This window comes from Vicugna pacos, chromosome 7 (assembly GCF_048564905.1).
Source record: "Vicugna pacos chromosome 7, VicPac4, whole genome shotgun sequence".
Classification (NCBI taxonomy): Eukaryota; Metazoa; Chordata; class Mammalia; order Artiodactyla; family Camelidae; genus Vicugna; species Vicugna pacos.
Genome location: NC_132993.1, coordinates 367,554 through 392,610, shown reverse-complemented (window position 1 = coordinate 392,610; position 25,057 = coordinate 367,554). Strand labels below are relative to the sequence as shown.

Genomic DNA, 25,057 nt, shown 5'->3' with positions numbered 1-25,057 from the left:
TCAGACTTGACGCTCACCTGTGCCCCCCAAGAAACACACTTCAGGGTCATCATCTGTGTGGCACGAGGACTCCCAGCGCCCAGCCTCTGTCCCACACCCTCCGCACTCCCCAGCCTGCTGATCACCACCAGGGGCTCCCTCGGGCAAGTCTTCCTGGGTCAGACTAGCTAGACATTTGTGGTGTCATCAGTGTGCAGCCATACTATGCATTCAGGCTTGTGGGTGGAGCTTGTCCTGAGAAAAGCATGCTCTACGTGTAATATGTTACTCAGAAAATAATTTCAACTTTAGTAAAACTGAACAAAAAATACAGAAACTTAACAGTAGTCCATCGACAGGGACATTACTGTATTTTACACCGAGATAAGCCTTTCATAGGTATCTCCAGTTATTCTTCTATACTGTTTCCACTGGTTGGGAAGTCAGAATAGACAGGGTTAAAGCTCAAGCAAAACAGCAGACACATCAAAGTTAATTCCAAACACACCACCGTGAGCAAGCACAGACACAGAGCTTTAAGCACACACAACAATGGTAACACACGACAAGCCAACAGAAACTCAGCTCCGAGGCAGAGAGAAGGGGCGTGGATGGGAACTGCATTCAGAGGGTGAGCTGGCAGCCAGCAGTGGACTCCTGGGGCAGCAGGCGTCTAGAGCACGTGAGAGCCTGACCAGCAGGGGCCTCTTCCCAGATATTCCCCACAGTTCTACATAAGACACGCCTAGCAAGGGCCCAGACAGGAAGTGGCAGGAAGTGTAACCAACCTTTATTAATAACCAGAATAATGTGTGTAACAGCTGTGAGACATACAATGCCTTCAATATCGTCAGAAGTGACACATGCCTTCAATTCATCTAAAAATGACCTGCAAAAATGTAATAAACACCAGAAGTTACTCCACAGTATATATTCCAATACTTTATGCAAAGACAAATGCAGCCAAGGTCCATGAACCACCATGAGCTCCAGTTTTCAGGCACCGCGGGAGGCTGATTACCTCCTTCCACCTCTGTGAAGCAAGCCCCTCACACCGGGGACTCTGGAGTCAGGTGACAGCGGTGGAAGGAGTCCCTGGACGTCCTGGAAAGTGAAGAAGCTACCCTGCATGCTCACAACGCACACAGGAAGGATTTAATGCTGCTGACAGATAATTCACTGCTGCTAAAAGTGACGCTCTCTGAAGTTTTCAGTGGACACATCTGCCATTAATGTCCACTGGCACTGGACCCCGGCAAGCACTACCCCTCTGTGGCCCCGCAGCCCTGCAGGCGCCACAGAGACCCTAGAGTGTGGGTCACGGGACAGAGGGCCCAGAGGAACGAGGAGCAGCCGTGTGCCGAGTGAACGCCACACCGCAGTTTAACCAAGTCAAGCATTTCCGAGGTGCGCATTGTGGAAGTGTTTTAGTGCACGTTAACAGCCAAAGTGTTTCCTTCTAACTGAACTTCAGTTACAGTAACTGTAACCAGAGACTTTGGATGAATATATTTCACAGAAAGTTACAATCTCTCTTTGAAGTATAGTGTTAATATTTTTAACTGCTGATAAGATGAGAAAAAATTGTATGGAATGTGTTTCTTAGGAGAAAGATGCCCTTCTGAGGGGCGGGGAGTGAAGGGAGCAGCACTCCAGCTGCAGAGAGGTCACGGGAACACCGGGGTCGCGGCCGCCCAAGGAAGAGGGTTACCTGACTGCGCTCGGAGCCTTCAGTACTATTCCTATTAAACACCTTGAAAACGGTGGAAGATCCGAGAGACACGTCGGCGGGGCAAGCTCTTCCGTATCTGAAACCTAAACACAAAAGTGAGTCGGTAACTGAAAACTGAGATGGAGACCGGGCCGATCGGGGGTCTCACGGCAAGCGCTTCGGGTTTGCGCCCACACTCGAGAAAGAAAGGCTTTCGGGAGCCTCAGGATAATGACCTTTTACTAACTGCTGTAATGCTCACCATAATTAGGACCAACCTGTCCCTACGCCCACGGCTGCCTCACCCAGCTAGATGGAGGTGAAGGAAAAAGACGTCACCAGCAACCTTGCTGTTGAACCAAACCTTTCATGTTGATGTTTTCTGTAAACGATGTGTTTTTATGTGAAGCAAACTTAACTCATTACTTTTATTAGTACAGATTCTGTGAGGCAGTAAAATACTAAATATTTAAGTTGAATAGTAACTACTTTCAACTTTGTGGGCAAAACAGTCTCTGTCACAACTACTCAGTTCTGCTTTTGTAGCACAAGCACGCGGGAAAATGGGGCGGGGTGGGCGTGGCCGTCGGTGGAGGTGGGAGTGGCCGTGGGCACCAGGTGGTCGTGGAGGTGAGCAGGGGTACAGGGTGGGCCAGGGGACAGAATGGGTGTGGTCGTGGGGTGGCAGTGGCTCTGGGTGCAGGGGTGGGGCGGGCTTGGGCATGGCCGTGGGGTGGCCGTGGGCGTGGTCGCGGGCTGGCTACGGCGCGCTCACAACTTCATTTGCAACACCAGGGCGGCCCAGGTCGGCACGTGGGGAACAGGTGTGCTGTGCAGCTTGCGGGGCGGACACTCCTAGGTCTTCTGCCATGCGTGAAGCGGCGCTCACCCTCCCAAACCCAGCTGGCCCCCCATCAAGCTTTCAGGAGGCCTCAAACTCCAATCCCGTTTCAGAGCCTTGTCAACTTCTCTCATAGCCATGATTTTATAATACAAAGTTTATGCAAATACATCTGCTTGCATTTATATAATTCAACGATACTTTCTGCCAGATTGCATCTTTTCATACTTAGAAAACACGTGGGTATTTTTGCTGTCTTAAGCCCCTGGTTCAAGCCCTGGCTCACTGCCTCCAGGAGTCCACAGGATGGAAGAACGGTTCTGTTTGGACCTGGATTATCACCAAGTGTGTCCGTCTTTAACCAAGGAGGCCGATCACATGAAAGAGGCTGCTGCTCTCCTGACAGAGCAGGAGTGAAGACATTGTCTCTAGACTGAGAGCATGAGCTCACACTGCCTATGCTTAAACATAAAAGAAAACTCAGAAAAGCAAGGCTTATGCTACAGTGAGGCAAAGGCGTGACCTCCTGAAAGTGCAGCCCACGAGCACACCGCTCACCACGACTACGGCTTCCTTCGCCTTCCGGGAGAAGGGGGCTTAAGAAATGTATCAAATCACTTAAGTCTCCAAGCACGGCAACCGAACAGCTCACAGTGAAGGACGTGCCCGACAGCATCCCCTCACCCCGTAGCTCCCAGTGGCCACGTGACGCGACCACGCAAACCAGCAATGAGGCTGTGCGGTGGCTGTGGACAAGCACATCTCCCACTGAATGGGAGTTCCCATAAAATACTTGGGAAAAGATACAAACGTGCTCCTGAGAGGTCAAAGCGAAACAGCAGTTTCAGGACCAGCGCACTTCACCTTTCGCAGCCGGTGACTCATCTCGACCACAGACGCGGCAATCAGAGTGGAGAACACACCGCGGTGGATGGGCGTGTCCATGTGCCAAGACTGGACCGAGGTGATGAACTCATGTAGAGGTGTCTGAACAGAATAAAGCAGCTACAAAAAGCACAAGCACATCAGTCATTTTTAGTGCCCGGAAAACCACTGCCCTCCCCCGAGCCAGGTGCCGGGCCGTCTGCCCACCCTCACACGCGCCATCCTCTCTGCTGCTGCCGGCACCGGGCGAGAAAGCCCACGGGGACCGCCTCTAGACCTTCTTTCCCCAGAGCAAAGAAAACGCCCCCAAAATGGGAGTTTCAATAATATTAATAAAGAAAACAGCAGGAAGAAAGGGAAGAGGAGCATCACTGGCATTAAGGGAGATGTCAACTCTGGGACCATGTGTTCTGAACAGGGCTGCTGCCCATGGTGAGAACAGATTTGGGCACAAATTTCATAAACCGGTCCCAGACACTTGGACCAACTCATCAAAAATAGGAATGTTTCAAATTAAGCTGGATATGAACTAAGCTATGGAAAACAAGCCCACAGCTGTCACTGACCTCCATCAGCTAAAAACAGCATAAAACTGAGTTTCCACAGTTCACAACATCCTCCCGTTTAAGCATCTTAAACCTTCACTAATGAAGGTGACCCCTGCGAGCCTCCCACAGTGAGTTCTCTGGGCAGGTGAGCGCCCTGCTGCTGGCCACGGGCCTCACCCTAGGACCACCTGCTGCAGCACTGACAGTCTGGGTGGGTTCCCGGCCCACGAGCAGAGCAGAGGGACTGTCTCTGAGCGCTGCCCTCTGGAGAAGGCTGGCTCCAGGCAAGCCCTCCTACCTGCGCCGAACCTCACCCGGCGCCTGGCGGCACCTGCAGGGCCACGGCCAGCGTGGGAGCAGACCTGGCCTCGCTCTGCACACCCAGCCAGCAGCTGTTCTGATGACCTCGCCCTGGGGAGGCGCCCGCACCCGCAAGCCTTCTTCTGGTTGCTTCCTGAAGCTCCGGGCCATACATTCCAGCATCTTCTGAAACACCTTCTGGACCATATCGAACAGCCACGCGACTTCTTCCTCTGAGTCTGTTTTCTGCATCAAGGAATTTGCAGTGACCTCTTTCAGAATGCCAAGGAGCAACGAAACATAAAAGAACCCCTTCACTGCAAAGAAAATTGGAAAAAACTGTTACCTAATCTCACAGTTCAGTTGAAACCATTTCACTTTTCTCACTTAACACACGTATGTCATGTGACTTAACGGGGCCAGTGTGAGCCAGCGCCAGGTTGACCGGATCAGCGTGAACCAGCCCCGCAAGCTGCCCTTCGTGAATATCAAACAGCAGCGCACTCGGCTGAGGCGCTCAGGACCTCTGCCCGGGACAGCGTCCTTCCCTGGACACCTCGTCTTCTCACGTGTCAGGTCTGAGATGGGTGGCCCAAGAGCTTTCTAAACATACCTGGAATCTCCAAGGCCAGCTCTGCTACCCCCAACACTGTGTGGTTTATGGTGTCTTTCTCTCCTTTCTTGTGTGGCGCTGATATGGTACAATGTTTCCAGTGTGTGAACTTAGTCCTACAGTTCCTCCTGGACACCTTCAGCTCTCCTTTTTGTCTCCCTGCAGGCCAGCCTGTGGGCTGAGCCACGAACAGAGCCAGCAGCACCGCCCCTGCAAGCCCTGGGAGCATCCCGTCGTCCGAGTCCCACACTGGGCCACACGCCGCTCACACCTTCAGGCCTGTGTGCATGGGTGCCTCCCTCTGACTGGGCAGCAGCCATGATGCTTACATACATTTACAAACTACACTCACACTTTTTTTAAAACCTTGTCATACGGAAAAGCACAGAAACAATGTTCCTCATAAAAGATTATTATCTACAGACTTGAGGTTGCCAAGGGGCGGGGGCAGTAAGGGACAGAAACTGGGGTTTCAAAACGTAGAACAGACAAACAAGATTATACTGTGCAGCACAGGGAAACATACCCAAGATCTTACAGTAGCTCATAGCAGAAAAAAATGTGACCATGAGTATATATACGTTCATATATAACTGAAAAATCGTGCTCTTCACTGGAATTTGACACAACATTGTAAAATGACTATAACTCAATAAAAAATGTTAAAAAAAAAGATTATTATTCAGGTGACAAAGCAGTGTGGCCTCTTCTATCTTATACAGGGACCAAGCCTCACATGGCCCTCATTTATGAAAGAGACTAGAATGACACAGAAAGCTCTGCTTGAAACAGAGACAAGAGACTGACCCCAAATTCACATTTACCTGCTGAAGCAAGTACAGAGACTGGTCACGCTCCAGTCGCGTTTAGCCCTCAGCAGGTGAATGGCCTGCCAGGATGAAAGAGTTGGGAGAACCTTTGCAAACGTAACAGAAACTTTCAAGAAATTAATCTTGAGGAAGGTAGAGGGGCACATATTCTCCACATATGTAAGCCCTACAGTGAACAGCCAGCAAGGGGCCAGCCCCGCGGAGCCAACGTGCAGGTCACGGGGTCTGAAGACAAAGGGCCTGTCCTCTCTGTCCACCCTCAAGGTCACCGTGCAGCCGAAGAGCCTTGCCCTTAACTAGTGTCTTTACTTATGGACGGAAAGCTGAAAGGCTGGAAGTCACGCACTATATTCAGGCAACGCGTGTGCATACGGTCAGTGGTTAAGAATTCACAGCTGTGGGAACTGGAAGCCCTCACGCTGGAAGTGCCTGCTTCTCTAGAGTGGTCAGGGCGCCCGGTGGCTCAGCCGGGGTGGTGGCCCCAGCAGGGAGGGCCTCAGGGACCAGCGTCTGTGCACAAGCAGCAGTCAGAGGACGCCATGGACCTGGTCGCTTCTGGCCCCAACAGACACGTGCTCCGTCCAGGCAGGTCCCCAGCTCCGCACGGGGAGCCGTGGCCTCCACACTCTCCCTTCACCTTCCTGTCTAAGATGAGGTCCATCATGCCCTGTAATATTTATATTAGGAACTTCACTTTCCTCTTTAATTGTGTCGATTCTTTTTGCAAGGGTTAGTACTTCTCGGTGTTCTGTCACACGGCACCGCCTCATCGTCTGCCCCAAGGCACCTTCTCCCACAAATGATTTCGCAGAATGCGTGGTGCTTTTCGAAACGCACGTGTTACGTTACAGCAAAAGCATCTGCGTTTCTGTGAACTTGGACTCTTACATGTGGTTACGTGTGGGACTCAGCTGCATTCTGGAGTGAGCACTCCCTTCTGGGTGTAAGCCAGTTTGCGTTACATGCCTGTCACTTGAAAGTGAGTCCTGGCCAGCAAAGTGAGGGAAGGAGAGATGGGCCGGTTCTGATTACTACCTGCTCTCAGCTAGTCCTTGAGTGAAGGAAGTGTACCTGTCTGCATGATCCCAAGGCTCCGTTGTAAAAGCTGCAGCTGAAACTTGCAGTCCCCGAGGCCGACCATGACAGCATCCTTGCACACAGTCAGGTAGGTCTGTGGGGGAGACAGGCAAGCTGATGTGACTTCACAACAAAGGCCACGGTGAGGGGGAAAAGGGACGCGTCCAGCCTGGTGAACGTCTACCACCTGAGGTGCTGCTGGTTGCCTCGTAGGGCAGATGTTTACAAATATGTTTCATAAAGGAATTCTCACAAAGATACATTAGTTCTCATTTTAGTTTGCATAAGAAACCCAGAATCACACTTTACGTAATTTCACAAACATTACTGAATATCTATTATATGCAATTGTAAAATTACATTAAAATTATGCAGTTCATGCTTCACAAGAAAATAAACTCTAGATAGCCAGATGCCACTGTGAGTGTCTCAGAAGAGCAGCCGTATTGTCTGAAGTTACAACTTCAGATCAGAAACTGAAACCCAGAAGCACATCACAGCTCGACAAAGTGGGAGGACTGTGTGCCTTCAGGCGTCTGACCTGGATGATCTGCTGGTAAACGACCCTGCGAGGCTTCAGGTACTCTTCTTCTTGATCTTGGATAAAAGATAAAACTTTGCTTTCTAACCAAATCCCAGTGTCTTCCAGAGTAGACAGGCAAACTTTTCCGTCTGAGCAGAACTGTCCAACAACAACAGAAGAGAGTTAGAGGCGGAGCCCCTTCGCCGACACGCCCCCGCGCTGCCACAGCCGCGGACACACCTTGTGCTGGAGGTGGACACTCAGCCGACAGTGGAGGCTGAAGGCACGCAGGGCAGTTCCTTCACTCAGGTTGTGAGGGCTCCCACCTGGCGACTGCAAAATCGATTCCAGATCCACCTGTAAAACAGGAAATCTGCAGGGCAGGTTCCAACTGAGAAGCCAGTGCCAGGACACAGCTGTGCCCGGGGAGGGGAACAGTGCGTCCCCACCTCTCCCACCACAGACCCTCCCCTCGAAGGGACGAGAGAGCAGCTCTGAACAGGTGCTGCTTTAGGAGCCGTCAGGGTAAATTCTGACAAATCTGAGCGAGACAGCAGTCAGGACAGACCAACAGAAGAGAGGAGGGCAGCCCAGGAGCAGCTCTCTCCTGGCACAGGGGTGAGGCGCCCCAGCTCACCTGCGGCCCCTCAGCGCCCACCCTAATAGGAGCAGTGCCCGGTTGGCACAGAGCAGGATGGGGAACACCGGCCTTCAGCAGGTGTGATCCCACTGGCACCCTGGCCAGGAAAGCCAGCTGGGGGCACCACCCTCTAACCCCCAGAACCCACAGGCCGCCCTCCTCTCTGCATCAGTGCAGCCCAGGCCCCGCCATAGGCAAAATCCCAGCCCTGTCCACCTGCCCACTCCTGGAAGGTGAGACAGCGCTCAGCAGGGGCCAGGCTAGCCCACGGCTGCATCCACCCCTACTCGGATGGCTGAGCCTCCAGCAGACCCCTCCTCCCACCATGCCTGGGGCTGGTGCAGGGAGCCTCTGCCTCCAGCAGAGCTGAAACCAGGCAGCCTAACAGGCTTTGTCCAAGGGCTGGCCCTGGAGGAGATGGTGAATTCATGGACATGCAATCCAAAGATTCCCAGAAAAGCCTGCCCAGGACTCGGAGGGGAAGCTAGTGTGCCACGTCCACGAGCAGGAGCAGAGCAAGAGGGGGTGGGGGTGGGGCAGGCAGTCCCCTGTGGACGCATGCGTCCTGACCAACAGGCTACCCGCCGAGCCTGACTCCCCTGCACCCAGGGCTGGATGCGACTTGGCAGAAAGACCAGGCCTGGAAATTTTCAACCAGCCCCCATGCAGCCCCCAGGTGAAAATTTCACTCTATAAACATGGGAAATTCAGATCTTACTTCATCACTCAACTTCCAGGGCGTCTGGGTCTGTTCTACAAAGATACCTTTGACGTCTCGAGAGCCCTGAGGAGATGGTTCAGCTTCCTGCGGGTGACGGAGAGCAGGCAGCCCCGGTTCTTGGGGTGGGTCAGCAGGTACTCCAGGTAGACGAGCGCCAGCTCAGGCTTGACGGGCCGCGGGTCCTGGAGCCGCACCCTCCGCCTGGACGTCGAGTTACTCTAAGAGTCCAGAGAATAATTACAGTGCACACCCCAGGCGGCGCAGGCCCTCACACACTGTGCCCCACGAACGCTGGAAGCGTGGCCCAGGGTACCTTGCTCGCAGGCTGTTCTTCTGGCAGCCAGTCCACAATTAGGTCCAGCACGTGCCCCACCTGCCCCCAGGAGCAGAGGCAGTCCAACAAAACGCAGTGGCTCCTGTCGGCCGCTCCCTCCTCCTGGTTTCTTAATGTGGAAATCACACCACAGCTGCAAATGCCAAAGACGTGCGATCACATCTGATATTTCAATAGCAAGTTCTCACTTTTCTATAAGCTGGGGAAAATGAAGATGCTAAAAACTGAAGGCACGTAAGCCTGTCTCAGGTCCCCCGGACACGCTGCACCACGGGAACAAATGCACCATTTCCCATGATCGCCACGTGGGATGAGCTTGCACAAAATGCTGTATCTGCAGCACTGCCGGCAGCCAAGCCCACGCAGCCCCGACATGAGCTAGAGGACATGCCAGGCTTATGAAAACCCCAGCCTTTCTGTGTTGCCTCCGTCAGACTCTAAAGATCCCTAATTTGGGGGGAATTTTTTTTTTTAGCATCAAAACATTTATTTTTTCATAAATATGAATAAAAATAAGCCATTGTTACTGAGGGAATAACCAAAACTCTAGAGCAACACTGTCTAATAAAAACACGATGCAGCCACAAAAGCAGGCCACCCGTGTCATTTTAAAGGTTCTGGGGGACATTAACTTCAACAGTGCATCTCACTAGCCCCGTCTGTCCTCAACACTGGTATGGCATCATCGGTGCAGAGAAGCACTACGAGACACTTCACGTCCCCCGCTCCACGCCAGGCCCAAGTCCATGTGCATCCTGCCCACACAGCTCATCCAACCCAGAGCCACGCTCGTGTGCCCAGAACCACGCGTGCTGCTGGCTCTGGGCTGGACGGCCGCAGACTCTGAAGCTGAGCAGCGGTTTCAGTTCCCCGTCTCTTCCCGTGTCCCTCAGCAACCCCGGAGCCCTGGAAACCGCGTCTGCTGTCCTCCCCGCCACAGGGGTGGAAGTGGGAGGGCGGCAGCACCGAGCACTTGAGGGTCGTGGGCCGTCTGCTGAGGGTGATACCAGCACGTGCAGGACATGGGGAGGGCACCTGAAGGTGGGCACGGCCGAGGCTGGCATCAGGGACGCCAGCATGGACAAGGCGGTCTTGCAGCGGTCATCCTGAAGGCATGAAGAGACGAAACAGAAGGGAACATGACCACCAGGCACTCAGGCACTCCCAGGGCCCTAGTGACTTCCCACGAGCCCATTTTTCAAAGTTGCTCCGTAGGAACTGAGCCACCTTCTCAACACGCAAGGGGAAAACTTAAACCCCAGGTAAGTGTCAGGTTTGCTGCGTACGCCCAGGGCTTTATAAGGCATTTACTGCCTTGTGTGAAACACTAATTTGTGCAAATATTTACTGAGCACCTGCTGTGTATGAGCAGATCCTGGGGCTATGGCAGTAACTAGAACAGACAAAACCTCTTGCATCAAGGCACTGACTCCTATTTTAAAAACAGTAATGATGAAAGGGGGGAAAAAAACTCTATGCACATGGTGCCCTGAATATAAAACTCAAGAGAATGAAACTAAGTCAGAGAAAAACTCATGAATAAGATAATCAGAATTCCTCTGGGAAGACAGCGCAGCTTAGGGGGAACCTGCCAACCCCAGTCCAGGGTCCCGCACATTGGAAAGGGCTGTCTCTGAGCCTCGGCTTCTGCGTCTACAAAGTGGGACGGGGCTGCCGGAGGAGCCGCGGGAGGAAAGCCACTCACACGGAGGCAGCGGTGAGCGCGCCGGCGCACTCAAACCAGACTCCAGAATAGCGTCACCGGCCATCAGAGACAGAGCAACCGGGTGCTCACCCGGGACACGTCTCTGAGTGCTGGGACCCCCGTGAGGGGCGAGAGGCCGGCCGCCCCACAAGCGGGACCTGGCTCAGGCCCCGCAGGCGGACTCTGCACAAGCGTGACTGTAGCGCGCCCACAGCAGCACGGCCAGGCTCACCTTGAACACTTTCAGGTACTCGGGCAGCATGGCAGCAAACTTGCTGACAGTGTACACTTCGGCCTCCGTGTTACTCTTCCAGCTCCGGTGAATGCTTCTCCAGAGGATCACCACGACCTCCAACAGGCCCGCCATGCACCCCGCGTCGCTCACGGACAGCGTCTGGTCCAGGGCCTGAGGCAACAACGACCGCGTTGCGGAAGAGTCAGCTCAGGACGACTGTTAGGAGAGCACCTTGTTTAAAAGCACATCTCAACTCCAGACCCAGAGCAGAAACGCACAGGACGCAGGGCTACTTCCACGCCGTGAAACGACTTTACTTGAGCATCTCCATCACTAAAGGTCAATCTGTTTTGAAAAGCCCACCCAAGAAATAAATTCTAAATTTACCCTCTGTCCTTTCAATAAGCAGTTTATATGAATTAAAAATCCTCTACAGATTAAAATGTATAAATGATTCTTTAATGACATAACACAGCTGAAAAGCAGGCTTTTTTACTATATTTTCTGCTGTGTCAGAAGATGTCAGTCTCACAAGTCCTCAATGTGAGAAGACTGAGGGAGGAGGGCTGTGTCCTTGAATGTGGTCACTGCTCCGACTCAGACACACACAGCTCAGCGGACCACAGCGAGGTGGGCCTCGGCCAGCCGCCGCCAGCCCCGGGGCCGGCAGCCAGAGCCCCCGGCTCTGGAGCCTGCCTGACGGCGGCCAGCTCCCACTCAGCCACGGGCCTCTTCGGTTTGCTCTGTAATGACAAACCTACTTACATCTTCCAAGCTTACGCTGGCAGTGAGCAGTAGCCACTGTTACGTTCTGAACATGTGCTTTAAACCACACACGCGCTCTAGCCCAGTCAGAGCAGGAAGGAGATGCTGAGTGGACGGGAGCACGTGCGTGCACACGCACGCACGCACACACGCATACACTCGCAGACTCCATCCCAGGCGGCCAGACCAGCGCGGGAGCTTCTCCGTGCGGCCAGCACGCAGCACCAGGTTTCAGCAAGAGGGCAAACTGTCTTTTGTTATTTTCTTTGAAAGGCCATTTCCTAATCCACGTGGCTGGGCACCAAAGACTACCCCAGATTTCTACTTTAGATGTACACAAGTGTGAGAGTTAGCTTATAAGCTTAAGAAACTGCTTATAAATAAGTAATACGTATCTAAATCTTAAATATTCTTTTTTGATATATTGGTCACTTTGGATTCTGAAGAAATAGCAGTTAAACAGTCCCTTTGATAAGTTATGTTTGAAAGATCATTCTAAATAAAGCTAATTCCCAGAAATTCAACCCCAAGATGTTTCCAGTAGAATCTGAGGGCACTGGCGCCCATCTAACTGTAAAATACGGTAACATCCAGACCCAATCCAAAGGTGCTATCCCCAAGTCAAATGAAAATAAACAGAGACGCTTATAGTGAAAAAATTGGAAAAATGGTGTCACCAATAATAATTTCTCCTCTGTATTTAACCCTACTCAGAGTCCACAGTGAACTAGAAGGATACATGGGAATTCTTCCCAAAAAATTATTTATGATCCTTCAAAATAATTAGTTGAAGTACCAGTACTAAAGGAACAAATGAAAAGTAAGAGTTTGGCTACAGCAACAGCCTGTGCAAGTGACACCACTCTGACTTGACATCCTGTCTCACAAGCTCCGGGGGAGAAGCTCCCATCCCGCCCCGTCCCCGTCCGTCCCCTCCGGTCCCCGTGCCCACTCTGTCCCTCCCCACCCAACACGTCCCCGCCCCCTCCGGTCCCCGTGCCCCCCCATCCCCCCCACCACCACCCTGCCCCACTCACGCTGGCGTTCTCCTTCTCCCTCTCCTCCTCGTCCTCCCCGCTCTCTCGCAGCGCCCTCCGGATGCAGGCGTTCAAGCAGTGGCGAATCACATGAATCAGCTTGGCTACAATGTGTAGGACAAACAATAACTGATCTACGTGTTTCTTCAATAAGAGTGTCTCTCTCACAGTGAAATTATAACCCCAAACAGCTGGAGGGAACTGGGCAGGAAGTGCCCTGGCGTGTAGTCCCGCGGGCGGGCAGTACCTATGTTGGTGCAGGCGGTGTGCTCGTGCGCGTGCTGGTAGAACCTCCGGGCAGCCGCGTGGTTCATCTGGAGCAGCACCACGCAGCGCTCACACCATACCTCCTCGGGCTGGTTCACGGGCAGGAAGGAACTGAAGATGAGGCTCACCAGGCGCCGGCAGACGGGCAGGGAGTCCGACTCTAGCCGGACCAGGATGTGCTCCATGGGGCAGATTTTCCAGAACTGTGTGCGAAGCACCAGAAGGAGACAATCAATCCCTCCTGCAACCTTGAAAACATTTTAAGCGAAACTCCCAGAGCCTAATAAAAAAGGAACTAATTTCTGTACTCAAGGAAGTTCATTTCAAATGACTATACCAGAATCTGCACCTCTTGGGAAGAGAAATCAGAATAAACCCGTATTTTAACAGCACTCAGCACGAGGCTGCTGGGGCTCAATTGTAATCCCTTAGAACCATGCTCAACGTACAGCAGCAGACTCTCAAAGGACAGCCATCAGTCTCATAATTTTAAATTTCCTAAAACACCGCAATTTTTGGTCCATTACTATGAAAAGTGAATTTAAACACTTACAGCAGATTTGGCACAGGAAGGAAGTTCAAGCAAGCACCTCGTTTCCACTTGGACACAGAGGCCTCAGCCCTGAGCTCCGGGCGCACGCCTGGTCACCCTCCCACCCTCTCCGCCTCAGGCCTCCTCTGGCTCCCTGACAGCTGCTGCCCGCCGTTGTCCTGCCACCCCTCAGCTCAGAAGTGTCAGAGCTGCCCACGCCCACGGGAAAGGGCCAAACTTCTCAACAAGAAATTCAAGACAAAGGGAAAATGACCCAGAATAACAGTAAGAAACATATTTTAATGGTGAAGCATTCAAACCATGTCTCCGTCACTTGTGCAAATACACTCAACACGGCCCTCATCTGTCCGAGGGGACGGCACCACTGGCGTGGGTCCCTCCAGGCCCTGGCCCTAGCGACCAACCCTTGGCCAGGGCCTTCGGGCTCTTTCTCATCAGCACTGAGGCATCTTCATGTGGCTTCAAGCCTCACACAACACGTCACCCCCCACCTCCCCCCAGCCCCATCCTCACTCCCACCTGCGAACAGCCCACCCGCATTCAGCCTTCCATGCCCAGGTCACAAGGACCTTGTGCTGCAAATCCTGACAGACACACTCTGCCCCTGCCGGGAGGGGATGTCTGAGCATCTGACACTACCACCGTTCCCCCAGACATTCCTGGGACACCTCCACCTACACACTTCCCGGTATTTCTCAGTAACTAACCCCAAACCTCACAGCAAACACTTCTATCACGCACGCTGTCCCACTGGGGATGCAAACAGCGCCCCGGCTTCCAACAGCAAGAGCCCCCCGAGGCAGGTGGCTCCACGGAGAAGCCAACTCCTCCAGCATCGCCAGCTGAGGCCTGGAGGTGAGATGAGACCCCACGCCAGAGTCTGGTGGAGAAACATGAGCACCAGCCTGCTCTGCCCTCTGCCCGGCCCCCTCCTGCCCATGCCGGCCACCCAGGTGGGCTGCGAGTGTGAGCACACCGAGTGGAACCCAGGCAGCACCCAGCGCAGCTGTGGGTGACAAACATTTCCTGAAAGGCTCACGTCTCCGTTCAGCCATGCCTGGGATCTGAGACCATGGCTCTGCTCGGCTGCACCGCTTCAGCACCGGGGCGGATGGGAGCAGACGTGGAGGGAGGGGCGCGGAGACCCCTCCAGCTCCCGAGCCGGCCACAGCCCCTCAGCATGTCACCACTCCTCCCCAAGCGAGTGGGTCAGAGCGGACCTGGCAGCCACGCCCTCAGCTGCACGTCCACTGGGGCCGCCGAGCAACACAGATTCCGAGAGGGAAACGGAGGCGGCGCTCACGGGGGGCTTCCAGGCCTCAAGACCTCACGGAGCTCAAACCCGCCCGAGACAAACACACCCAGGAAACACCCAGGTCAGCACAGCAGCCCGGCCACAGGACAGCACTGAAAAGAGGTCTTCCACGTGGAAAAGGCTGGCTCCGGAGCCCTCGCGGAGGCCCGACCGTCCTGATGGAAACAGCGGTTGGCACCTCACCAAGTGCCAAGGCCCAGGGGCGGTTCTCGCAACGGACTCTTCCCGCAAGGCTGCCTTTGGAGAAACCCCCTCAACGTTAGCCTGTTCTTCTTTGATGACACTTTTTCTAAAACAAAGTGCAGAGCGGCTCTGACTAGTTCAGGGTCCTGATTTCTTCTGTTTCAATTACCTGAGGTTTTATTTTATCCAAACATATTACCCACAGATTGATATCAACAGCAGACAAGAATGTAAACACACTGCTAACTGGTGTTTCATTTCCAATGTTAAGAATAATTGCATACCAAGAAATCCAAAGAAGAAAAAAAAAAGAAACCCCAAAGATTTTTTTCTTTTTAATTATGAAGTTTCAATATTAGTAGCTGTTGATTTGGCCTAAATCTTAGCTATAAAATACGAAAAATGTAGAATTTCAAAACGAACAGCAAGCAACTTGAAATTGCTAGCACTGGCAATGAAAACTATAAATAGAAGCCTAATTAGCCAAGCTGCTAACTGCTCCTCGGCCACAGGACGCACTCTTATTTAATCAGCGGTAAATATCCACCCCGGGCCTTCGTGGTCCCTCTGCGCACGGCCCTGCCCGGGCTCAGGGAGGAAGCAGAGGACAGCTCTCGCCCTCCTCCCGCCCTCGCAGCAGCAGGCGGAGACTGGAACGCAAGCACTGCCAGTGCCGGCCGGCAGCCTGTCATTCTAGCCTGGTGGGCCAGCAGCCCCCTCCCGACAGCTGCCCTCCACAGGCCTGCCAACCTCTGACCCACGTTTTCCAGGGAATCAGCTCGTGTGCCCAGCACCCTTCCCAGAGGTCTCTGAGCTAAATCACTCTCTGCCTTGCTTCTGCAAGCAAAGGACTCAGATGAAAGAAGCCCCTGGTGAAAACATGATGCCTTCCTTCCCTGCTCCTGCCGTCCCTGAACCCCAGACTCCCCAGTCACAGGCCTTTCTCCAGGTCTCACCTGGCCCCCGTTCTCCTAGACAGACCCGTAAACTGAAAACAACTGCTCTCTCCACTTTCTCACGAGCTGTCACTCCAGTCATCCTCTGCAAACAGAGGTACACTTCACACAAGACACGAGGCCAAATTTCACCTTCAGATTCAGAACTACACCTTCAAAAGGCTGTTACAACAAATGCAATCAAACTGCAGCAGCATTTTTGTTGAAACTGATGTGCAGATTCTGCACTTTACATGGAAACACAAAGGATGGAAGCCACCGACACCTCTGAGAGAGCACAGAGGGCAGCGCCTGGGCGGTGCGGCCCGAGAGCACGTGGGATGCGCTGCAGGGCTTCTGCAGAGAGGGGGGCCCGGGTGATGAAGCTAAGAACCCTGTAACTGACATTTTCAGCCAAAAGCCAAACAGAACCAGAGTTAAGGGTGTCCCTTCGGCAATTTGCACTCCCCCAAAAAGCACATCCCAGCGAGCGACCCCCCTTCCTTCTGTGGAATGGGGGGGCACACACCTATGTTCAGTATTTTTTTCAAGTAGTGTTTTCAGTGCTTATTGTGTGCAAGCATTTAAACATTTCAATGAGAACTTTTATGCACATGATAAAAATAAAATTTAGGGCTGGGGCTGCTTACATGAACATCTTTCACAAGGAAAACACTAACAAAACAAGTGACATTTCATGGGACAAACAAGTGCAGAACGGACCAGACATCAGTCAGTGTACACGGTGGCACCAAAACCCTCGAGATCAAAACTGCTTTGCCTTTTTGTCAATGACAATGACACCTACTTACTTCACGTCTTACTAGAAAGCTCCCGTTTACGGTACCTTGGCAGCCCGCACAGCCTTCACCTTCAGCAACAGGTCAGCGAAAGCCACCCTCACTTTCTCCGAATTGTCATGGAGACTGTATTTCACTGCTGGCAAAAGCTGTTCTAATAATGGGTGGCTTAATTTGTTGTCCAGAACTATCGGCAGACACTACAAGAAAGGAGAAAGATAAACAGTTCAAAATTAGAACATAAGCAAGAAAAAGTTAAGAAAATTCAGTTCAGAAAACATTCAGTTCCATCTTCACTAAAACTAGTGAAATAAACACACCTCAAGAAAACAGCGCTCCTCTGAAACAGTTTCATGGAAGAAGCACACTTTGAATGAATTAATGTAGTTTCAATGCCTGATCATCAGTTCACCCATTGTTTCATTCAAACAAGGCTGGAGCAGTTATAAAATCATTCTTCAGTGCTTTCTCTGAGTGAAATTTTAAAGGATTTTAGAGCTGAAAGGAGCAGGAGGACCCCAGTGGAGTGGCCGCAAAGCTGAGCCCCAGGGTCCTTGCATGGTTTCCTGCCTCGAGGGGTGCAGAGCCCCAGCGCCTGTCAGACCCGCATTCCGCACGGCTGTGCCCGCACCAGAGGCCCAGGCTCAGACCGGCCCCCACGTCTGAAGAGCTGACCTGCTCCACCACTGTCTCTCTCCAGTTATTAGGAAAAAGGATATATTTTTTAAGAGACCTATTTTAAAGATCATGTTGAAATATTTACCAATGTGCTGATATAACATCCTGGATTTGGGGGGCAGGTAATAGCTCAGTGGTAGAGTGTGTACCTAGCATGCACAAGGTCCTGGGTTCAATCCCCAGGACCTCCATAAAAATACATAAATAAATAAATAAACGTAATATCCTGGATTTGCTTCAAAGTAATTACACGCTGGGGACAGTTGGGGGGCAGCAGGTGAAACAAGCCTGTACGTGTCCTGGTAAGTGTGGAAACAGGGCAGCGGGGAAAGAACACTTCTGTAAGGTTCTTACTGAAGTGCATCCACTAAACCAAAAAGTCCATTTTAATGTACAATAACGTTAAAAAGTTTTATATACATGCAGCTCCTATTCTAAATGCTGTTTCCCCACTCTCCGCACTCACTAAAAACGAGTATCATTTCAAGGAGACATCTTTTTGAAAAGCTCCCTGTGGCCAGACAACAAGAACGTCAGCAGAGCCGTGCTGATGGGGCAGGAGCGTGTGGTCCGGACTGTACTCCCACAAACAGCACTGCTTGTGGAACTGCCATCTCACCTTAAAGACAGAGCAGCGCACGTCAGCGGAGCTCGTGTCGAAGGCCAGCTCCGCCGTGACCTTCTTGAGGAGGTCGACCAGGATGGCGGCGGGCATCGCCTCCCAGTACTTGGAGGTGATTTTACAGACACCCAGGATCCCCGTGGAGCGGACCATCGGGGAAGGGTCCTCTAAAAGGCTCTAAAGTGAGAGAGGGAAACAGGCTTAGTAATCCCATGTGTCTGCTCCTTGCCGGTCTCTGCACCCGCACAACAGCCCTCACCACCTGCGCGACGTTGCCAGCTGGAGAGTATCCCACAGGCTCAGGGCCTCCGAGTACATCACCTCCAAAGCTGAGTGTTCCAAGTGGACAGTCCAGGCACACGGTGCCTCGTCTGCCCAGCCCGTCTGCCGGCCTCCACTGAGCAGGCCCTGATCACACATGGGACACGCAGGGCCTCCCGCCCTGCCAGTCCTGGGAGACAGCCTGGGTAACACCCTCCAACTTCCAAAGTGCTGCAATGCACCAAAACAAAATAATTCTTCGTGTGATGGATTAACCCAGGCAGTGGCTGCCACTGGGTGCTGGCAGAGAGGTAAGACGGTACACAGCCCCGGGCTGTAGCTCACAACAACCCCACCAAGAACCTAGCGTGACCAACAAACCACACAGAAACATGACTCTGTTCAGCTCTGAATTTAGCCACCAGCTTACAGGAAACACAAAGGGCAGAGGAACATAGTAACATCAAACAGGGACAGGTTCTGTAAAACCCAGACTGTCACTGAAATGTCACTAAAAAACGACCTGAAGGAGTCACTGTCATCTTGTGACAATGGTCGGATCATGCTTATCTTTTAGGGACACCTCCACTACCTACAGAAGTGTCACATGGCGCAGACTCGCTTCTAAACAGGGACGGAGACACACGGGCAGGGCCAGCAGCGCCAGGCACATGGGCCTCAACACATGAAACTCTCCAGGTCAAAGTTTAAGAACAAAAAACAGTTCTGACTCCACAGTTAGCCCAAAGAAGGCCGAGGTAGGATGAGTAAGCGCTTCTCCTCTCCCCAGCATCCGCCCACAACGACAGGGTGGCCGCAGGGAGGGCGGAGCGTCAAGACGGGCACCGCAAGGCTGCAGAGTCGGGCCAGCGGGACCTGGGGCCAGGCCTCCATGGACACAGGGGAGTTCCGGGATGAATGATCTGCCTGAAAGAGTTCTCAAAACAGACCAGGAGCACAGAAGGATCGGCAATCACCCCAAACCTCCAGCAGGAAAGCAGGAAGAGGAGGGCATCAGGCAGCCGGAAAGGAACCCCCTCCCCCCAGCAGGGGTCACCAGGCCGCTGGCTCCCTGCGCGGGACCCGAGGGCGCCCCGCGTGCTGACGCGCCCTGTGCGCTGATGCAAAAGCAGCCCAGGTCGCCAGGCAGGCAGCAGCCTCCTGCAGATGGGCCCTGCACTCACACGGGTGCTGCCTCTCGACCCTGACCCTTCATTCAGAGACAAGGATGGAGAAGTGAAGATGACAGGTCACTTGAGAAACGCAAATAGCACGGAAACGACATTAAAAATTAAAATGAAAAACTGAAGAGAACCTTAGGCACTCACAGGTTTTATAAGTTTTGTTTTCTATGAATCACTTCCAACATTACTCTTCCAAAACAATTCTGGGTAATCGCCTTACAACGTACAGTCTCACAAGTTTGGGGTCTGCATCTGTGTTTCCAGGCAGCCACGCAGCCGCCAAGGTGATGGGGCTTACCCTGTGGGCCGTTTCTGCAAGGGGACACCCTGACCGCGTGGCCGTGCGCGCGCGCGCGCACACACACACACACACACCACACATGCCGGGGGTGCCGGCCTGCCCCTCAGCACTGCCCCCCTCCTTCAGCTCAGGAAGCTGACAGCGCAGGGCAACCCCACTCTTGCCTGAGAACCTTCCCTCCTCACAAGACCCGCTCCCACCACCTCGGGCCCTGACCCAGGGTCAGGAACCCAACCTGAGGCCAAATCCGGCCCATGCCCATCTCTGTGGTCTTCATTTCTAAATGGCTGGAAAAGGTTGGGAGAATAATAGCTTGTGACACAGAAGCATGATGTGAAATTCAGACTTCGCCATCTACTCCTCTCTGTGCAGCGCGGCAGGTGGGACAGCTGCGACCACGGGGCCCACACACCTAAAATCTCCATTATCTGGCCCTTTACAAAGACAGCTCCTGCTCGTAACTATTACTGTTATTAACTCAACTACGATATTGCACTGCCTCCTAAAAGGAGCTAGCAACGAACAGACACCGGAAAGAAGAAAAGAAACATACTATTAAGGAAACTTCCTTTCTCTAAGATTCAGACCCACAGACTGGATTTCATGGTAAGGCAGCAGAAAAAAAAATCAAATGATAGAAACATCCTTAAAGTTTCAGAAACCCTCAATGCTAGAAAATAATACTAAATATTTTGGCAGTCCTGGAATAAAAAAATTATTTTGAATACAAAATTCTCCACTTGGCCAAACTATAAGTCAATGTCACAGAAAAGTACAGAACATTTCGGATTCAAACAGTCAGAGGACTCTGCCTCCCTGCAGCAAAGTAGAGCCACTGATGCTCGCCCAGCAATTATCGTCACCGGCCAAGACCCCGACATTTATTTCACTCCCAAAAGCAATTCAAGGCTTTCACAGGATACGCTGCTCACACACGAGCCTTTCCCTAGAAATCTGTCTTCACCCTAAACAGGACTTAAAGCTCAAACTCTGTTATTGCTGTTTTTGATTTTTAAAATAGTCTTTAAAAAAAATCTGTTTTGAATTTATTTAAATAAACCTCATGCAGGTTAGTCTGAACACAGATCGCTCTGTTACAGGGCACCCCATGCGACAGCTCTGCAGTTCACGTATTGTAACGCTCCTTTGGGCAGCAAATGACCACTGCCATCTTAGTGCTAGGGACTGAGCTAAGCACTTTACATACAATTTTTCACTGAAACCTTGTCACAATCCTGTATAATATTATTCCCACTTTTAAAGAAGAAGCAGGTGTAGAGAGAGATGAAGTAATGTGACAGAGATCAGACTCGTTAAGTCGGAGCTGGGGTTCAGAACAAGCACGGGACTCCCTGCTCCCGATCCCTCAGCACGCGCCTCCGCACAGCTGCTGGCAACACCGCTCGCGAGTGCTCCGCTCGGGCCAGGCCCACCGCCTGCCTCCCCAGAGACATCCATCCCTGACCCCCCAGGGTCCCTGCAGGGGCTTTCAGATGCACACACGTGTGGGTGAGGCCCACCCGGCAGACACTGAGGACTACTGGCCCTAGGCGGTGCGGCCCGTGCGTGTGCGGGTGGGTGTTTACGGACGTGCGTGAGTGCACCTGCATGCGAAGAGGTGAGCGGACACGTGCTCAGTACACTGTTATTTCCACGTTCTGCACGTCTGAGATTTTTCACAGTGAGAAACAGAAGGAGCGTCTGAGGAGCAGCACGGGGAACATCCTTGTTGGCCATCGCTCCCTGAGATGTTCCTCTGCGAACCAGGACAACACAGTTTCTCGGTGGAGGTCAGGGAGCTCTGCAACTGCCCGGGGCCGTGAGGGAGTTAAGACCCCCCAGCATCTCTGCCAGCTCACTGGGCATGACCACCCTCTTCACCACTGCTCCCGCCAGGGGACGGTTAACAACACCCCTCACGTCCGCACGTCTTGGGTGGAGATCAGGCATCTGAAAACAATCAACTGCAAAAGGCATTACTTGCCAGTTTGCCTTAAAACGTAACCAGCGTTAGCTCACTGACACTGCCCCACAACTTTCTGGTGGCCAGAACTGCCACCCTCAATTCACAAAGTGCCCGAAGCCCCACAGCTATTAAACGAGGGATGGACTCAAGCCGGGGTCTGTCTTCACCACCCTGTTCTGCTGCCTCTCTGCCGGGGACAGGAGTACCTTTAAGATGCTGGAAACCACAGACAGTAGTAAACAGACGCTCCAGAGGAGACTGAGAGGAAGAGAAAGGACACTCTGGGCCCACCCGCACAGGAGACAGTGGCAGAGCACAGGTCTCCTGCAAGAGCGTGTCCTCTGAGGGCAGCACGGCGCAGCTCAGGGGCGGCCAGGACGCACGCCGGGCCCTGCAGAGCTGCGGCCTAAGGAGCTCAACCACGTGAGACACGTACATACAGTTCTTCAAACTGTTTCTGAATCTCGCTGTCCATTTCGATGGCACTGAAGCTTGGATCCCTAATGGGAAATGCTTCAACGAACAGCAGCGCAGCGTTGCACCGGACTTCCGAGTTTCTGGCCTGCAGTGATGAAAGCAAGTTCCAGCATCCAGAGAGGCCCCTCAGAGCCTTCCATGTGCGGCTCCTGAAGGGTCACCGCCAGTATCTCAACACCGACGCACTTGCAAATTAAAGACAACCGTACACAAACTAAACGAACTGTGAGACCCTCCGTAAGGGAGGTGCGCCCCCAGCTCGACGTCGATAGACACAAGAGGACGCCTCCTTGCGTCACAGCCCACCTTGTGTCATCAGGAGCAGTGACCATCCCACTCCCAACCTGGAGCTCCCTGCGTTAAAACTGCCCGTGAGTCCCCCTAACGCCTCCCTAGAGTGCTGACATTCTGTCCCCGGCCACCAGCAGGCGGTCCTGAGGACGGGGTGGCCCACGCAGCTCTGCAGACCCCCAGCGTCTCTGCCAGCTCACTGGGCAAGACCGCTCTCCTCACAGCTGTGCTGCAGCGCTCAGCCAACCCAGGCTCCCACTCGAGAAATGCTTTTAACAGAAGAATAAATTATTCATCCAAACTTTCCTAACACTCCCAGCCTCGAGTCTTATTTTTACTGCCTTACTGCAACTCTGAGTCAGAGCGTGTTAACGTCAGCAACGTGGCCAGCGCTCCAGGCGCAGCAGGCCAAGCGGCGCACCTTCAGTCCTCTCCAAAGGACAGGCCTGTACAGCCTGTGAAGCATCTCCTCCGCCCCCTGCCGCGCTTCCTTCTGGTGGTGGAAGTAGCTCAGCACCTAGAGTCAAGAGAAGAAGAACAGAGAGGTGATGTTGGTGTTTCCAAAAAAGCATTTAAGATCCACTCTGCAGAAACCCAGGGAGCGTGGGCTGCACCTGGGCTTCACAGGCCTCAGCCGGTCTCTTCTGACGGCAGTCACAGGGGAGAGGCATCCTGACAGCACTGAACACGGCTCACCAGGCAAAGGAATCCACGGCAGAAAGAGGTCAGTGGCTTTGGGTTCCAGTTTCTACTCTTTTACCAACAGCCAGGAAACCTCATGGAAAGGCACTGGCACCTCTGACCTACAGGGTAAAGTGGACAACGGAACAGCCCGAGTGGCTTCTACAGGGCACTCTGGTTCTCAAGAGCTCTGGCTCCAACCATCCGCTGTTCTGAGAGCCTACACCGGACACCCAAAAGGCACATACATAGTCAGCGCTCCACACCCAGTTCTGCATCTGCGGGTTTAACCAAGCACAGATACAAAGTACTCGGGAAGAAAATCCACAAAGCTCCAAGGCAAAACTCCAGTCTGCTGCTTGCTGGTCACTATCTGCACAGCATTCACGAGGTCTCAGGGATCGTAAGTAATCCGGGCAGCCTAAGTACACGAGAGGGCCTGGAGCGGCCGTGGATTTGGTGGCCAGCCCCGCAGGCACCCAGGGATGGCTGCATCCCAGCAGCGCCGCTCGTGGGGCTCCTTCCCAGGGAGAGCCCCACGCAGAAGTCAAGGTCGCCCACAGCTCAGGCACAACCGGGAAACGGGCTGCTCTCAGCTTCCCGCCTGTGCTCTTTCCTGCTCCCTTCCTAACCAGCCAGACTCCTCCCGCAGCTCTCCGCAGAACCCTGCCCCCGACAACCGGCCTGTCTTCCTTAGCTCACAACTCCTGAAGCTCAAATTACGCTACAGAAAAATGGAAAAAATTTTAAATTAGGCTATAAAACAACAGAACACACTTTAGGTGAACTTGAATCAACTTTACCCTGAAAGTCTGGGGATTACTTTTTCTGACTTAATTTTTTTATTTACAAGATTTTATATGGTGCTAAGTGATATGAATCTATAATTTTGTGTGTGTACAATATTAATTCGATATCAATGGTATTCACAGAAAGCTTGTCAGACCGCTTTGAGATGTAAGTAGCAGTGGGTTTTAGTACATTCAGAGTTGTGTAATCATTACTATCTAATTTCAGAAGACTTTCATTAACAATGTGGGGACTTTTTACTTTCAAATGACTTCTAAGGCATCTGCTAAAACCTTTCACCATATCAATAAAATGATTTATAACGTAAATTTGATGTTTATCAAAAAAAGGATCTGAGAAACCATAATGTGTTATAAGCAGTGAGAACATTACTTGGAGTCCAGGAATACATTTCATTTGAAAAGTGAAATCTGATATTCTTCCTTTCAATTCTTTCTGTGCATTTTTCCATAAATTTAACAAATGATTATATCTATACTTATTATATCCTAATTACTCACACTACCACAACAGAAAACCAGATATGAAAAACATCTTTAGTCATTTGGGGCCAGGAGCAAAGCAACTATGTCACAAACTTGTACAGTTGACTATGACACGATTCCTTATGGCTAAACAGTATCTGAAACACCAAACTGACCTACAACTCAATGAAGCACACTGGGATTGTGTGTGTGTGTGTGTGTGCGCGCGTGCTGGGGGGTGGAGCAATTGAATATATTTATCTCTGGGTTCTTCATCTTTGGAAGATGCAAAGTAAATAGTAACGTAAAAGAAAAGCTTCCTGTCCACGCAAACTCCGTATAATTAGTATGCCTGCATCCCACCAGCAACAGCGGCCTCACTGCACGAAACAACAGCGAGGCTGCCTCTACTCCCTCAGCTTCCTGACACACGGCTGGCGCCAAGACAGCAAACAGGCATCGCTGGGGGATCTGGACACTGACCAATAGAGACACGATGGCCTGTCTTCCTGCAAGGTTACTGTG

At 52.3% G+C, this 25,057-nt stretch overlaps 1 protein-coding gene across 3 annotated transcripts in view; it reads right to left on the bottom strand.

Annotated features, from left to right (window-relative positions):
- Positions 1-25,057, bottom strand: part of NCAPG2 (non-SMC condensin II complex subunit G2) — a 48,778-nt gene that overhangs the window by 5,609 nt on the left and 18,112 nt on the right. For all 3 annotated transcript variants that reach the window (XM_072964041.1, XM_072964043.1, XM_072964042.1), the window contains 17 exons: positions 22,999-23,094; positions 22,246-22,371; positions 18,095-18,274; positions 16,845-16,997; positions 12,992-13,214; positions 12,745-12,848; positions 10,940-11,113; positions 10,038-10,108; positions 8,982-9,135; positions 8,713-8,886; positions 7,548-7,664; positions 7,326-7,466; positions 6,779-6,878; positions 4,394-4,581; positions 3,396-3,536; positions 1,691-1,794; positions 768-868 (listed from right to left, as the gene is read on the bottom strand). In XM_072964041.1, the coding sequence (XP_072820142.1) occupies positions 768-868; positions 1,691-1,794; positions 3,396-3,536; positions 4,394-4,581; positions 6,779-6,878; positions 7,326-7,466; positions 7,548-7,664; positions 8,713-8,886; positions 8,982-9,135; positions 10,038-10,108; positions 10,940-11,113; positions 12,745-12,848; positions 12,992-13,214; positions 16,845-16,997; positions 18,095-18,274; positions 22,246-22,371; positions 22,999-23,094 (2,347 nt within the window). The remainder of the gene's footprint in view (positions 1-767; positions 869-1,690; positions 1,795-3,395; positions 3,537-4,393; positions 4,582-6,778; positions 6,879-7,325; positions 7,467-7,547; positions 7,665-8,712; positions 8,887-8,981; positions 9,136-10,037; positions 10,109-10,939; positions 11,114-12,744; positions 12,849-12,991; positions 13,215-16,844; positions 16,998-18,094; positions 18,275-22,245; positions 22,372-22,998; positions 23,095-25,057) is intronic.